At 44.5% G+C, this 15,136-nt stretch overlaps 2 protein-coding genes across 3 annotated transcripts in view; one reads left to right on the top strand and one right to left on the bottom strand.

Annotated features, from left to right (window-relative positions):
* The window catches only part of LOC308311414 (plasminogen-like), a gene marked incomplete at its 3' end in the record, with an annotated part of 17,585 nt that extends 15,934 nt beyond the window's left edge, over positions 1-1,651 (bottom strand). The window contains exon 1 of the mRNA XM_080758101.1: positions 1,567-1,651. Coding sequence (XP_080614227.1) covers positions 1,567-1,639 — 73 coding nt within the window. The 5' untranslated portion in view covers positions 1,640-1,651. The remainder of the gene's footprint in view (positions 1-1,566) is intronic.
* arl13b (ADP-ribosylation factor-like 13b) overlaps positions 1-15,136 on the top strand; it is an 81,507-nt gene that overhangs the window by 65,275 nt on the left and 1,096 nt on the right. Inside the window, exon 9 of one of the 2 annotated variants that reach the window (XM_080758380.1) lies at positions 14,246-14,314. The exons of the other annotated variant lie outside the window; for it this stretch is intronic. Within the exon in view, the coding sequence (XP_080614506.1) occupies positions 14,246-14,259 (14 nt within the window). The 3' untranslated portion in view covers positions 14,260-14,314. Of the gene's footprint in view, positions 1-14,245; positions 14,315-15,136 lie in introns of those variants that run through there. 2 annotated transcript variants of the gene reach the window in all.

Genomic DNA, 15,136 nt, shown 5'->3' with positions numbered 1-15,136 from the left:
TGTATTGAGTTTGTGCTTGAAATGTAGCCTACTGTAATTCTGCAAACTGTTAATAAATATCTCAATCAATCAATCAATCAAACAGGAGTCAGAAGACTCAGAACAGGGATTTATCCAAGGAATAAAGATTATATATTATCATCTGATCATCTATCCAATCCATACAGTCCACACGACAGACAGACAGACAGACAGACAGACAGACAGACAGACAGACAGACAGACAGACAGACAGACAGACAGACAGACAGACAGACAGACAGACAGAAGCAGCACAAACATCATGTGACAGAGAGGTCAAAGTTGAACCAACGTTGTGCTATGGTAGAACAACAAGACAAAATGACAAAATGCAATCTTTTGAAAAAAGCCGATCTACAATGCTCACAAGGCCTCACATTGTGACACATGGTGAGCTTGTAGATCTGCTATTTTCAAATAGCCCTACCCTTAACACATCATGACATCATTCTAAAACAGGACACTGAACAAACAGCGAAAAAACTCAAATTAAATAGTAAATAAAAGAATGATTTCTTCACAGTGGTGTAAAGTACATTTACTTAAGTACTGTGCTTAAGTACAATTTTAAGGTGTTTGTAGTTTACTTTCCAATACTTTTACTTCTACTCCACTGCATCTCAGATCTAAATATTGCACTTTTACTGCACTACATTTATTTGTAGTTATACTTTGTAGATTTGGATTCTTTCTAAAACAAATCACACCTGTGTGAAGTGAGGGGCGCTCTTGACACATATGACATACATTCTCCATTCATTGTGGATGGGAATTTAACGTAATGTGTGTATAGGACGAGAGCCGACTTGCTCGTCTACATTATGACGGTTTTCTGAGCTCAGTTGCACCCATAAAACCTGAACTTTTAACCCATTCTGACCTGAGATCAGATTCTAAAAATGTCTTCTGCATCCTGACAGTTTTCTGAAAAAGCTGCGTTTCTATGTCAGTGGTTCTTCGATTTTTCAAAAATAGCAGACCTACAAGCTCGTAGATTTGATAGAGTTTTCAAATTTAACCCATTCTGACCTGAGATCAGATAAAAAAAAATGTCTTCTACATCCTGACAGTTTTCTGAAAAAGCTATGTCATAACGATTTTTCAAAAATAGCAGACCTACAAGCTCGTAGCGCGCCACGCCACTCGGTGGCGCGCTATGAGCTTGTAGATCTGCTATTTTTAAATAGCTAAAGCATAACATAATGCTAACACCAAAAGGGGGTAGATTTTCTGTGGTCTGGGGTTTTCTGGCTCCGACAAGTGCTCAGATTTTCCTGCTAACTGTGATGTCACAGTCAGAAAATCCCATATATGTCAATATGGGATTTTGTAGATGTCACTGTTTTCACTGTTTTGCCTCTTTTCATTGCAGCTCAAGAGGCTTCACAGACACAGAAAGAACTCCTTGGCCACAGAAAATCCACTGAATGTTCAAAGTTCAGGTTTTTTTTTGGGGTGTCATTGAGGTCATGAAACCTCAAATAAAAATACAAATAAATGAAAAATGAACGTGATTAAACATGTGAGTAGTTCTTTATTCCTTACCTTCAGCCTTCAGTGAGTTCAGAGAGAGCAGCCATGATGTGAAGAGAAGAGCCAACGCTGTTAACACACGCATCTCTGCACAGCCTGTCAATTAGCCTGTCGATCAGCCTGTCCGCACGTCAACCTGGAAGAGCAGAGAGAGAGAGACTGACTGCATTAGGAGTCAAGGTTCAAGGTTCAAGTTTATTTAGTGTCCCCGAAGGGCAAATTGGGTTGCAGCATAGACAGTACATTAAACAGTACAAACAAACAAACAGTTCACATAGCAGATACCAGAGTACAGAGGCGCACACAACCGTTAAAGTGCAGGCGTTTAAAGTGCTATGCGATAGGTCATAAAAGTGCGTGTGCATAGACATAGGCACGAGATAATACAGTAAAAAGTAAAAAGTGAAAGTGCTCATCATAAGGTTATATCCTCGATCTACCCACAGCAGCATTCAGTGTATGAATAGAGACCGGGACAAAGGAATGTTTGTGCCTGTTTTTTGTGGCACATGGGGCTCGCAAACGAAGGACAGCACAAGGACGGGGTCAAAGGTGCAGGTGACACCGCACACACACACACTGTCTCATGACCTACTGTGTAAGCCGTGGTGAAATCAGCACTCTAGATTAGACTCATTGTTTGATTGATTGACATATTTTATAGTCTAGATCAGTGGTTTTCAACATTTTTCATATCGAGGCCCATTTGAGCCACGGAACCACCATGTGATGACATTTAGCCTCTCAGACCCATTTGAGCCACGGAACCACCATGTGATGACATTTAGCCTCTCAGACCCATTTGAGCCACGGAACCACCATGTGATGACATTTAGCCTCTCAGACCCATTTGAGCCACGGAACCACCATGTGATGACATTTAGCCTCTCAGACCCATTTGAGCCACGGAACCACCATGTGATGACATTTAGCCTCTCAGACCCATTTCACTAGGAAAGACCAAGCATCAGACATAGGAACCCTTTAAGATGGTTTATTGAATGAAGGAGTAGGGTACTTGTGGTCACAAATGCAGAGGCTTGAAGTATGCATGCGGGGTATGGTCGTCTATGGTGCGCCGCATGCGCAGCATGGAGTGCGCAGCATAAACGGCCATGTCATGGAATACATGGTGAAGCAGCATGGTCGTCTATAGATGCGCCGCATGCGCAGCATGGAAGCGCATCATAAACGGCCAAGGCTTAAAATACATGGTGGAGCCTGCATGGTCTCCCATGGACGCGTCGCATGCGAAGCACGGGACGCGAGGGATGGCCAGGCATGGAATACATGGTGAAGCAGCATGGTCGTCTATAGATGCGCCGCATGCGCAGCATGGAAGCGCATCATAAACGGCCAAGGCTTAGGATACATTGTGAAGCCTGCGTGGTCGCCTAGAACGCGTCGCATGCGAGGCATGGGACGCGTGGGGTAGACGGCCAGGGCGTGGAATACATAGTGGAGCAGCATGGTCATTTATGGATGCGCCGCATGCGCGGCATGGAATGCGCATCATAAACGGCCATGGCTTAGAATACATTGTGAAGCCTGCGTGGTCGCCTAGAACGCGTCGCATGCGAGGCATGGGACGCGTGGGGTAGACGGCCAGGGCATGAATACATGGTGTGACCAGAGGTTCGAGGGGGCGGACCCAGATACTTTGGCTTAGGGGTCGAGGCGTGAGCCTGAGTGGTATAGTAGAACCCCCTCTGGAACCTGCAGATTAAGGAGAAAGGGAGGGAGGGTGGGTTACAAGAAACTGGCACAAGGCATTTTTGACACTTGGGTTTAAGTACCCACGGTTATGGGTGAGGTAGGAGTGGCCAGGTTAGTTGGAGGTGGGTGAGTGGTTTGCATGGTTGGCAAGGGTGGAGTTTGGTTGGCAAGGGTGGAGATGGCAGGCAGGTGGGTTGTCTTCTGCTTGGCCAAACCTCCCGAACCTTAGTTGTTCCAACTCCATTTCACTAGGAAAGACCAAGCATCAGACATAGGAACCCTTTAAGATGGTTTATTGAATGAAGGAGTAGGGTACTTGTGGTCACAAATGCAGAGGCTTGAAGTATGCATGCGGGGTATGGTCGTCTATGGTTTAGTACAGCTAAACATCTCTTGGGGGACGGGCATGGAAGGTACCTCCTTGTTAAAGGATAATTCCATGCTAGAATGCTTTCTTATCTTTCTTACCTTTCTTTGTAGTTGTTACGTCCCCACCAAAGAGGTCCAGGTGGTTTTTTGTGCAAAAGCTCCTTATTGGCTATTTCCCCTACCATAAGCCCTCAATGAATTGCATTGCATTGAATGGGGCTATGGGGTGTTATGCTAATTCGCTTATTTCTATCGAAAGAAGTAGTAAAGTGTGCCCGCTTGGGATATTATTTACATTATGAAGAGAGGATATATATACAAAGAAATTATAATTTTGAGCGATGGAAATAAGCGAATTAGCACAACACCCCATAGCCCCATTCAATTCCCATTCAATTCAATGCAATTCATTTAGGGCTTATGGTAGGGGAAATAGCCAATAAGGAGCTTTTGCACAAAATAACACCTGGACCTCTTTGGTGGGGACGTAACAACTACAAAGAAACACCTGGACCTCTTTGGTGGGGACGTAACAACTACAAAGAAACACCTGGACCTCTTTGGTGGGGACGTAACAAATACAAAGAAAGGTAAGAAAGCCTTTTAGTATGGAATTCTCCTTTAATTATCGAAGCAACAGCATTTTGCTTTTGTGCCGCGCACGCTAAGCAATGCGTCAACGCGCACGCTAAGCAATGCGTCACTGCAACACGCTAAGCAATGCGTCACTGCAACACGCTAAGCAATGCGTCACTGCAACACGCTAAGCAATGCGTCACTGCAACACGCTAAGCAATGCGTCACTGCAACACGCTAAGCAATGCGTCAACGCGCACGCTAAGCAATGCGTCACTGCAACACGCTAAGCAATGCGTCACTGCAACACGCTAAGCAATGCGTCACTGCAACACGCTAAGCAATGAGTCACTGCAACACGCTAAGCAATGCGTCACTGCAACACGCTAAGCAATGCGTCACTGCAACACGCTAAGCAATGAGTCACTGCAACACGCTAAGCAATGCGTCACTGCAACACGCTAAGCAATGAGTCACTGCAACACGCTAAGCAATGCGTCACTGCAACACGCTAAGCAATGAGTCACTGCAACACGCTAAGCAATGAGTCACTGCAACACGCTAAGCAATGCGTCACTGCAACACGCTAAGCAATGAGTCACTGCAACACGCTAAGCAATGCGTCACTGCAACACGCTAAGCAATGCGTCACTGCAACACGCTAAGCAATGAGTCACTGCAACACGCTAAGCAATGCGTCACTGCAACACGCTAAGCAATGAGTCACTGCAACACGCTAAGCAATGCGTCACTGCGCACGCTAAGCAATGCGTCACTGCAATGCGTCACTGCAACACGCTAAGCAATGCGTCACTACGCTAAGCAATGCGTCACTGCAACTTCTAGTCAATTCCCTCACAGTAACAACAACAATGGGATAACGTACATAATAATGTCAAAATAGTTGTTAATAAGAGGCCATTTGTTGATCGATTCACTGAGCGATATTGTGTGGATGCGATTGATTGATTGATTGATTGATTGTGTCGTGTCGGCGTTGTGTTTTGACTGATTGTGTTTTACGTAAAAGGGAACGTGCAGCACGGATCGATGTGTGATTTTATGCATAAAGATCACAACAGATAGATTGCAACTAAAAATGGACGTGACGTACTGTACGTGTGTTACGACCCGGACTAGGGGAGCCTACGTAAGTCGGACCCGGACTAGGGGAGCCTACGTAAGTCGGACCCGGACTAGGGGAGCCTACGTAAGTCGGACCCGGACTAGGGGAGCCTACGTAAGTCGGACCCGGACTAGGGGAGCCTACGTAAGTCGCAATAACCATAAAATGGACTCCCAGCTCCTTTCCGGTCCACAAACACAATCAGTCAACAAGCAGTTAAAAATCGTTCATTAAGAAAGTGACCTATAGGCATACATGGTTAAGTTACCTCAGGGTGGGCACCTGAACATCAACTCCTAATCAAAAGAAAACGTATGCTTTACCTTAAACACAACGAAGCACATGTTATTCTAACATACTAGTTGCGACCGCAGGACACATTTACTATGGAATAGTGCATCAGTGTTAGGGATGTCAGGGGTTAACCGGTTAACCGGTTAGCCGACCGTTAAGAAACATCCGGATATTTTTATCAGCTTTAACGGTTAATTTGCATAATAATAAATACGTGTTCTGATCTTAAATCCCTTTATTTTAGATCGTTTTTAGTAATAGTACAACATAAACATTACAGAGACTGTACTTGTCACTGTACAATACTTTAAAACAGTTGTCATGTTGCACACATGCCTAAAATTGTTCTTATTTGCACCGCCCAGCTTAATTGTCACACTCCAGGCTGCATGAACAGCGCTCTGGCTCGGTTTTCTGCCCCCTCAATATCCCAAAGTTCTCTGTTGTACTTCTGGCTAGTTGGCTACAAGGGTAGCTTTGCGGACTTGCGGTAGTCGAAATGTAAGCGAGTGACAGCGAGACGAGATGAACACATGTCGACCGTATAAATGCAGAGACCTACTTGGCATTATTAATTCCATTATTGGCCATTTGGCCTGGACGGAGAACGTTTACAGCCGCTGCCGCTTCCTCCTCCTATCCGTCTCACACTGGGCACTGGCACGGCTTACGGCTATCAAGTTAGCCATGTGCTATCGATGTTTGAGGGATTTCTCGTCAGCGAAAAGTCAACAAACAGAACACGGTGACATGCTTGCTGATCTTCCTTAATAATAAAAAAAAAGGCTTAGCCCATGCGTCCAGTGGCTTTATAGGGAGCTCAGATCTGGACTGGATTTATTTATGTTTTGGACTAGAACTGGCGGACCTCTGTACTGTAGACGCGCATATGCATGCATCATGCAGATGCGATGCATTGTTTATTGATGATTAAGCCTACAACAATTTATTTATATTGTTAAATGTTGCTTTTTTGTTTGTCTTTTAAAAAAGGAGCATAAATAAATGTATACCATTCGTCTACCAACTTTAATTATGTAGCCTATACATGCATATTACATTTGGGGTAGCCTATTAAAAAAAAGAAAAAAATCAACCACTATCCGTTAATGACCCGGTTAATCCTGTCGGCTAACCGGTTGGGAAACTATCCGTTACTGACATCCCTAATCAGTGTGTTGGTTGGTTGGTCACCCCAGGCCCAGGTCTCGTATGAACTAGAGAAAACACAACAGAAAGGCCACCCACCCCTACATTTCCAGGTCTGAAGTTCACCCATATTAACACTGACAGCTAAACACACTCAGCCGTAGTATTGGCGTGGTTGCTGGAGGCTGACAAGCAAGGACTATTAAATGAGGACAGGAAGCGAAGACCGCACGGTGGACTCCATGTTGCTCCCTGGAAGGACAGAAGACCGTACGGTGGACTCCATGTTACTCCCTGGAAGGACAGAAGACCGCACGGTGGACTCCATGTTGCTCCCTGGAAGGACAGAAGACCGTACGGTGGACTCCATGTTGCTCCCTGGAGGGAAATAATTGAGACCAAGGAAGCTGAACGTGGAAGTGTTGGCTGCATATAGCCCAATTTTTTTGCACGCACACTCCCTGGATGTCAACGATGAACCTCTGCCCCAAACTTTCCAGAACGGCCTGTTATAGTGCCACCAGGAGGCTGACTTTTCAAAAACATTTTTTTTTATATTATTAATCCTCCAGATTCCGTCCAAAAATCCTGCACATCGTTACACAGTATCTTATATATATCATGTGTTCAAGACGGATCTGTCCGATATTTCATATTCCATCCATAATTGGCCAACAGTGGCTTTCAAAGTTTGCAGGATCGGCCCGTTTTCAACACAAAGCCTCAAATCGTGAACGCAGCGTGCACTTTACGTGAAATCTTTCACAGACTTTCCTACTATAGGCTGAGGTATACATATATCCCACGTGCCCTTTTCACATGGGCCCTGTTATAGTGCCACCAACAGGTGGATCTTTGCAAAACACATTTTTGGAACAAAAATGCCTCAAATCATCCAAACTGCCATTCAAGGCGTAAGAAGAAATGGCACCCTTTTTATTATAGCGCCACCAACCAGGAGGCAACAACCTGACCTGCCCTGAATGGTGGAGACCTGTGTTGTGTCCCGAGTGTCACTTCATCTAGTTTTCATTATATTATAGTTTGGGTCACGGGGGGGGAACAGTTAAGACGATCAAACGTCTCTTTTGGGTCACGTATAAAGGTTTGGGAACCACATGCTGCTCTCTTGTTTGTCCAGGTTCTTTGACCACATACTGTTCATCATGTGGTCAGACAAACATTCCCTGATAACAGAATGATCCTTGCTCTCTCTCTCTCTCTCTCTCTCTCTCTCTCTCTCTCTCTCTCTCTGAGGTGGAGGATGGGTGACATGTCTTGGTTGTCTGTTGTTGTTGTTGCCAATGCCTCAGAGTAGAAGTAGGTCAGAGGTAAGTCAGTCAGCCCCCCGCCCCCCCCCCCCCCCCCCCCCCCTTCGCCACGACAACAAGGCGAGTCAATCTAGTTGGAGTTATGATGAGTTATGATGAGTTATGCTCGCCGTGTGTGTTGAGTTATGATTGGAGGCAGGGTGTGTGTGTGTGTGTGTGTGTGTGTGTGTGTGTGTGTGTGTGTGCGCGCGCGCGTCGGGGCCGTTTATCAGACCCTATAGGTTTTGATTAGATAGCTAGAGATGGACCTGCAGTATGCAGCGATGATCCCCAGTACTGTCCACACACACACACACACACACACACACACACACACGCACACGCACACGCACACGCACACACACACACACACACACACACACACCTCTGTTTCTCGGTAGCCTATACCAGTGCAATAACGTATAGAATCCGCTGAAGCAGAGCTAAAGCCAGATCCATGGTATTGATCAGGTACAGTACTACTACTGTACTAGTAGATCCATGGTATTGATCAGGTACAGTACTACTACTGTACTAGTAGGGCAACATTACCCTGAAGCCTGGAGATCAAATACCGTTGTTTACTTTCTTTGTATTCACGGCGTGGACGCGTTGTTCCCGTCTCTGAAGCTCAGGGAATTATTTTGTTACAAAATATACAAAATATACAGTAACCACTTCAGCCCCATATACTGTACAAGTTCATGTGAGCTTGTAGATCTGCTTTTTTATACGGCCACACATTCTGTATGAAGGGCCTTTCAAACGTGAAGCGATATAACATGCCTATTCTGTATTTAAGTCCGACGTCATTTTGTAGTCCTACGTTATACGTCCGGGTCATTTCGTAGTCCTACGTTACGTCCGGGTCATTTTGTAGTCCTAAATGACGTCCGGGTCATTTTGTAGTCCTATACGTTACGTCCAGGCTATGAGCCTGTAGGACTGCTACTTTGGAAAAATCATGAAAATGTGTCGCAAGTCTTTGAATATATATTCTTTCAGAGCATACTTTTTAACTCAAATCTTTGCTTCATGGGGTTCCCTGGAACAACATAATTTCAGATGGCGGTCGGCGGCCAAATACAGATGATAATCTTTGGGGTTCTGCATGAAATATTGAGCACCACCGACATAGAAACAGGTTATTTCTACAGTTAACTGTCACATGATTTAAATTTCCATGTCAGGGCCTAAAAATGGGATAAAGACTTGAATGAATCATCATATTGATTCTGCATGCCAGCCTGTTGTGTTTTCCCACCTCAGGCTGGACATTCCAGAGCTTCCAGAACCAGGAGAAGTGCATCCATCCAGGGATAAGAATGAGCGAGGAACGTCAGAGTGTTTTCTGTCCGACATCGAGACCATTTTCCATATTATGAAACTGACGGAGACAAAACACTGATTTAATTTCCTCTTCCCCTCGGCTGACCTTGGAAAAAGAGACCATGCACGTCTAACTATAACCCATTCTGACCTGAGATCAGATTCATACCAGGTTTCCACTGGACACACACGTCTGATTAACCCATTCTGACCTGAGATCAGATTCTAAAAAATGTCAGTCGCTCTTCGATTTTTCAAAAAATAGCAGACCTACAAGCTCGTAGCGCGCCACTCGGTGGCGCGCTATGAGCTTGTAGATCTGCTATTTTTCAATAGCAAAAAGCATAACGTGATGCCGACACCGAAATGGGTTCCCGTTCAGAATGGGATAAAGACCACAGGGCAGAAACCCAAATAAACGTGGGCACGGAAATGAGAATCGATACAGGAAGCTGATCTGTTGCCAGGAGGTAGTAGTGAGTGACTCCCTGCGAGCCAAGGTCACTGTGCTTTGTCATCACGCTGCTATCGCGTCCTCTCTCCCACGCTGAAAGGGTTTTATCCTCGGATTCGGGTTCTTGGAAACGCCCCCCCACCTCCCCCCCCCCCTACAAGCTCGTAGCGCGCCACTCGGTGGCGCGCTACGAGCTTGTAGATCTGCTATTTTCAATAGCTAAAGCACCAAAATGGGTTCCCGCCCGAAAATGCGCTGCACAAGGTGCCCTTTTTTTCACTTGAGCACCACCTGCCCCTCTAAATGTCTGTGCACGCCACTGATATCCACTGGGTATCAACTGGGCATTAATGTGTCAGTTTTAATCATTAAAAAAAATGAATCCAGCCAGATCGGCGCTGGTAAAACCCGGAAATGCCATAGTAGAAGAAATGACTCTGCCCGGTAAATTCAGGGTACATTGCGTTATTAAAATGACACAAAGTGCATTTTAGAGAGAAACTGGGGACCTGAGACGCTTCCCAGGTTCGAGAATAGACTTTTACCAAGGTCTAGCAGGCTTTATTTCGGTGAGTGGTTACGTCGTTTTGTTTATTTGCTGGTATTAGAAAAACAGCTCACGGGAGTGGAAATATGACCAGAGGGCTGTGGAAGGTACTTCCACAAGGCGTCAGAGAGAGACACTCGCTGTAAGCATTGGACCAGGGCTAAGAGACCACCACCCCTCCACCCCCCCACCCCCACCAGGTCAGAGGCCCGGCTGGATGGAGTAAAGTTTCAGTCATTTTGGCTCCATAGAAGTCAACATGTCTTCTACAGAAGTATTTCCTGCACCCACAACAGGCTATCTACAAAGTACAAAGTGTACAACACGGGTACAGGCTTTATTTCCGACGCTATTATTGGTCTGACAGTCATTAGACCGACAACCTACCTCAAACCCTATTGGTCTGTCAGTCATTAGACCGACAACCTATACCTCAAACCCTATTGGTCTGTCAGTCATTAGGTCGACAACCTACCTCAAACCCTATTGGTCTGACAGTCATTAGGCCGACAACCTACCTCAAACCCTATTGGTCTGACAGTCATTAGACCGACAACCTATACCTCAAACCTTTTGGTCCGACAGTCATTAGACCGACAACCTATACCTCAAACCCTATTGGTCTGACAGTCATTAGGCCGACAACCTACCTCAAACCCTATTGGTCTGACAGTCATTAGACCGACAACCTATACCTCAAACCTTTTGGTCCGACAGTCATTAGACCGACAACCTATACCTCAAACCCTATTGGTCTGACAGTCATTAGACCGACAACCTATACCTCAAACCCTATTGGTCCGACAGTCATTAGACCGACAACCTATACCTCTAACCCTATTGGTCTGACAGTCATTAGACCGACAACCTATACCTCAAACCCTATTGGTCCGACAGTCATTAGACCGACAACCTATACCTCAAACCCTATTGGTCCGACAGTCATTAGACCGACAACCTATACCTCAAACCCTATTGGTCCGACAGTCATTAGACCAACAACCTATACCTCAAACCCTATTGGTCTGACAGTCATTAGACCGACAACCTATACCTCAAACCCTATTGGTCCGACAGTCATTAGACCGACAACCTATACCTCAAACCCTATTGGTCCGACAGTCATTAGACCGACAACCTATACCTCAACCTGCGTGTTTACACATTGTGTTAAGTGTGTAGGCCACACGGCGCTAGCGTGTGGTGACTAATGTCACGCTGTTTCACAAATTGCATATTAATTAGGACTAGGCCTAGCAGCATCTTTCAGTTGTGAGATTTCATTTTACTTTAATCCATGCAGGGCAGGCTGCATAGCTTCTTTAGTCACAAAAGAGCGAGGCAGAGAGTCACATTTAAACACTTGAACCCTTTATACTTGAAGGACCTGAATTACACTGTGCATTGTGTACAGAGCACTCCAACTCTCTTCACCAAAAATAGCAGATCTACCAGACGTTGTGTTGTGAGCTTGTATTTCTTTTTTGGTGAAGGTTCCCCCCCAGAATAGGAATGCTGGGGTTCAAGTTGTTTTAAAGAGTGAGCACCGTGAATTCAAAATGATATTATGTTTTTGAACTGAAAGGTAATATTCCATATTGTCCTTAAATGTTAAATACAAAGACACGATGGATTTAACGAGATCCAGCAGAGGCGGAGAGTGAGTGAAGAGTTATTGGTAACTGAACAAAATGTAAATGTATAAATAGATTAATTAATCCTGGCGGGCTGTGGGTGTTAAAATAGCATAGCACCATTGATGATAATTAGCCACTTTTATCAATAATCACACCATTCGTACTTTGATCATCTTTATCTTTCATTTTAGTCGGATGGGCCACACCCAAGGTTTCTAGGCTTCCTAAACTGGAGCCTCTCGGGGACTTGAGACATTCTGGTAAATCTGTTCCCAAGTCTTTCAGCTGTGTCGGAGCCCGCCCGCCCGCCTCCCCTTGCATGACCACTCCCTCTAACAAGAATAACTAACTAACTAACCTGGTCAGGGGGCGTTGACGCGTTGTTATGGATCCCACCAGAGTAACGGTAACGGGCAGAAATGGAAGTCGCTCTCAGATCTTTAGCCCAACCTTGAGTTTCTGATTAAATGTGGTTTGAGATGTCAGTTACATTTAGTGATGGTTAAGTCTAGGTTAATGATGGAAGTTAATGTCTGACGAGGTAGTTTACCTCATGCCTAAACCTAAACATGCCCAATCATTTATTTATTTAATCATGTTTTGGAGGGCCAATCACTTTGCTTCTTCCCATAGCAGTGGTGGGATCTATAATTAGGCAGCAATGACCATATCATGACACGTGGTGATCAAAATGGCTGATAATGGTGAATGATCTACTAACTATCAACTTTACTAACACTATATGAAGTGTGTCAGCGTTTACTCTAGCTGGACATAATCTGTGATTCTCTGCAGAGTTCCTCATTTGTGGCTCTGTTGTTTCATGTTTTATCTTTGCATGAAATAATTGTAACTGCATGTTGCCCTTTGACCTGGATTGTGCTACTTTTCATTCTCAATTTAACATTCTCTTTAGATCACTGTGGTGGCACACTGCAGCTAAAGAAGGACCCACTGACACGTGTGTGTGTGTGTGTGTGTGTGTGTGTGTGTGTGTGTGTGTAATCGCCATTATTTGAGATAATAATAATTAATCGTTAAGCTTGTATGAGCTATTTCCATTATTTTTATGTTTTTTAGTACAGTATAAATATGTCAAATGTCTTTGTATGTTGTTATTTGGCATATCTGCCATGTGCAAGTTTTGATTACAGAACCTAAAATGCAAAACTAATTAACTGATTCATATTATGTTCCAAAGTTCCAATCCCCAAAACACAATTAAATCGCTAATCACAATTATTATTATAATATATAGACAATTCATTGTCAACTTAAATGTTGTAATCGTGACAGCTCTGGGCATGCGCACGCGTTCTGACCTTCCATTAACTTCACAGACTAACACCATTGTCTTATCATCAATGTGTTTGAGCGTGTGTGTGTGTGTGTGTCTGTGTGTGTGTGGGGTACCGTTCATGTGTTTGGTCCGACGGAGCGTTGGTCTGATCGACAACCTACCTCAAACCCTCACCCTAACCCTAACCTCCCCCGGGGCAGCACACCTAAACCTAACCCCCAACCCTCTCCCGACCCCCAACGCACCTCTAACCAATGCTCCGTCGTGTGTGTGTGTGTGTGTGTGTGTGTGTGACTGTGACAGGCATCTAACTCAGCCCTCGGCAGCATGTCTACATCACCATCTTCATCATTCAGCCTACGTGTGTCTTTGACATTGTTGTGTCTGCATGGTTCGACCAGAAAGAATATACGCTCCTTGTGAACATTATATCAGCTTAAATATAATGTTAAATGTGTGAACACTATGGACACTATCGTAAAAACACAGTAATATTCTGCAGGCATGACGCATGACTAATTGAAAAAAGAAATAACTCAATTATTCGATTCATCGAAGAAAAATTGAGATACTTTTCTTTAATCACTAAGATCTGTTATTGATCAAACTGGATTATAAGCCCAATAGACAGTGTTACTAAGTCTTTTAATTGAACCTTTCTTAGATACAATGTTACCAATTCCATGTATCTCATTCTTTTCCCCTCCTGCCTTCCACAGAGTTTTTTGGGAAGCCCCTCCCCCCTGTCTCAATTAGGCAACAGCCTAACGGTGACAGTGATGATGTCATATCCTAACCTTTGGTTGCCTTTTGACCTCCACCCCCCCGCCCACATGCCTTGCTCCTCCAATCACGGCTCTCCTCTTTTTGCTCTCTGTTTTAAGCACGAGGTGTGTAGACATGACACAGCCAATCAAATCCCACAGAGCCAGCTGGGAGAACGACGCTGCAGCCGTTGAGCTCGGGAAGACCAGTCAATGGACTTGTTCAGAGACAGAGGGCATCGTGGGAAATGGAGTCTTAACACTAAAGCCATAACTTTGTTTCACAGACTAGCAGATTTGGTGTGAAACTTTTGCCTGAGATGGCTGCTATTTTTTTTTTTTTGTGGCAGGACGGCCATGATCTGTGTTTGAAAAATGCATCCTTGATGCTGAAATACACTACAGACGTTCATTTGTACGCTTTTTAAGACATTTTTAAGCCTTCATTTTATAGAGACAAGAAGCATGGAGGAGAGTGACATGCAGCAAATGTCCAGGAATCAACCCGGGAACTTGCTGTCAGGCGTTTGAGCCCACTCGGCTGTCTGGTCGCCCCCATGTTCATTTGTTCTCTTGCTATCAGTATTATATGTACTCTGAGCTGCTTTTCATAGAGACAAGGTAATGGTGATTATCGTTGTAGATATACTTTTATCTGACTGCCTAAACTGTTTCATCTTGAACTCTGAACTGCTGACATTAAGAACCGTTTAAACCCGAGGACAACGTCACAAAATAGTGACAGTTGTCTCTAAACACTTCAAAGCGATGCTTATGGCTGAATTCAAAGTGAACTAACATTGAATAAGAGCTCTTAACCATAGCTCGAGTCTAGCGTCCCTATTCTGGGCATGTCATAAATGGGCAAACATTCAGTGAAAATGGCAAATCTATAAAATCACAACATGACAGAATTGGGACACGGGTTCATGTGGTTAACGGTGATTAACAGGAAGGAACATCGCCTTTGCTTTCACACTTTATACCAGCTACGTTTGTTTTCCTTTTTAA

Source organism: Protomyctophum bolini (genome assembly GCF_963924005.1).
Source record: "Protomyctophum bolini genome assembly, chromosome: 24".
NCBI classification, from domain to species: Eukaryota; Metazoa; Chordata; class Actinopteri; order Myctophiformes; family Myctophidae; genus Protomyctophum; species Protomyctophum bolini.
Note: the sequence above shows the minus strand (reverse complement) of the source record. Positions and strands in the feature narration are given on the sequence as shown.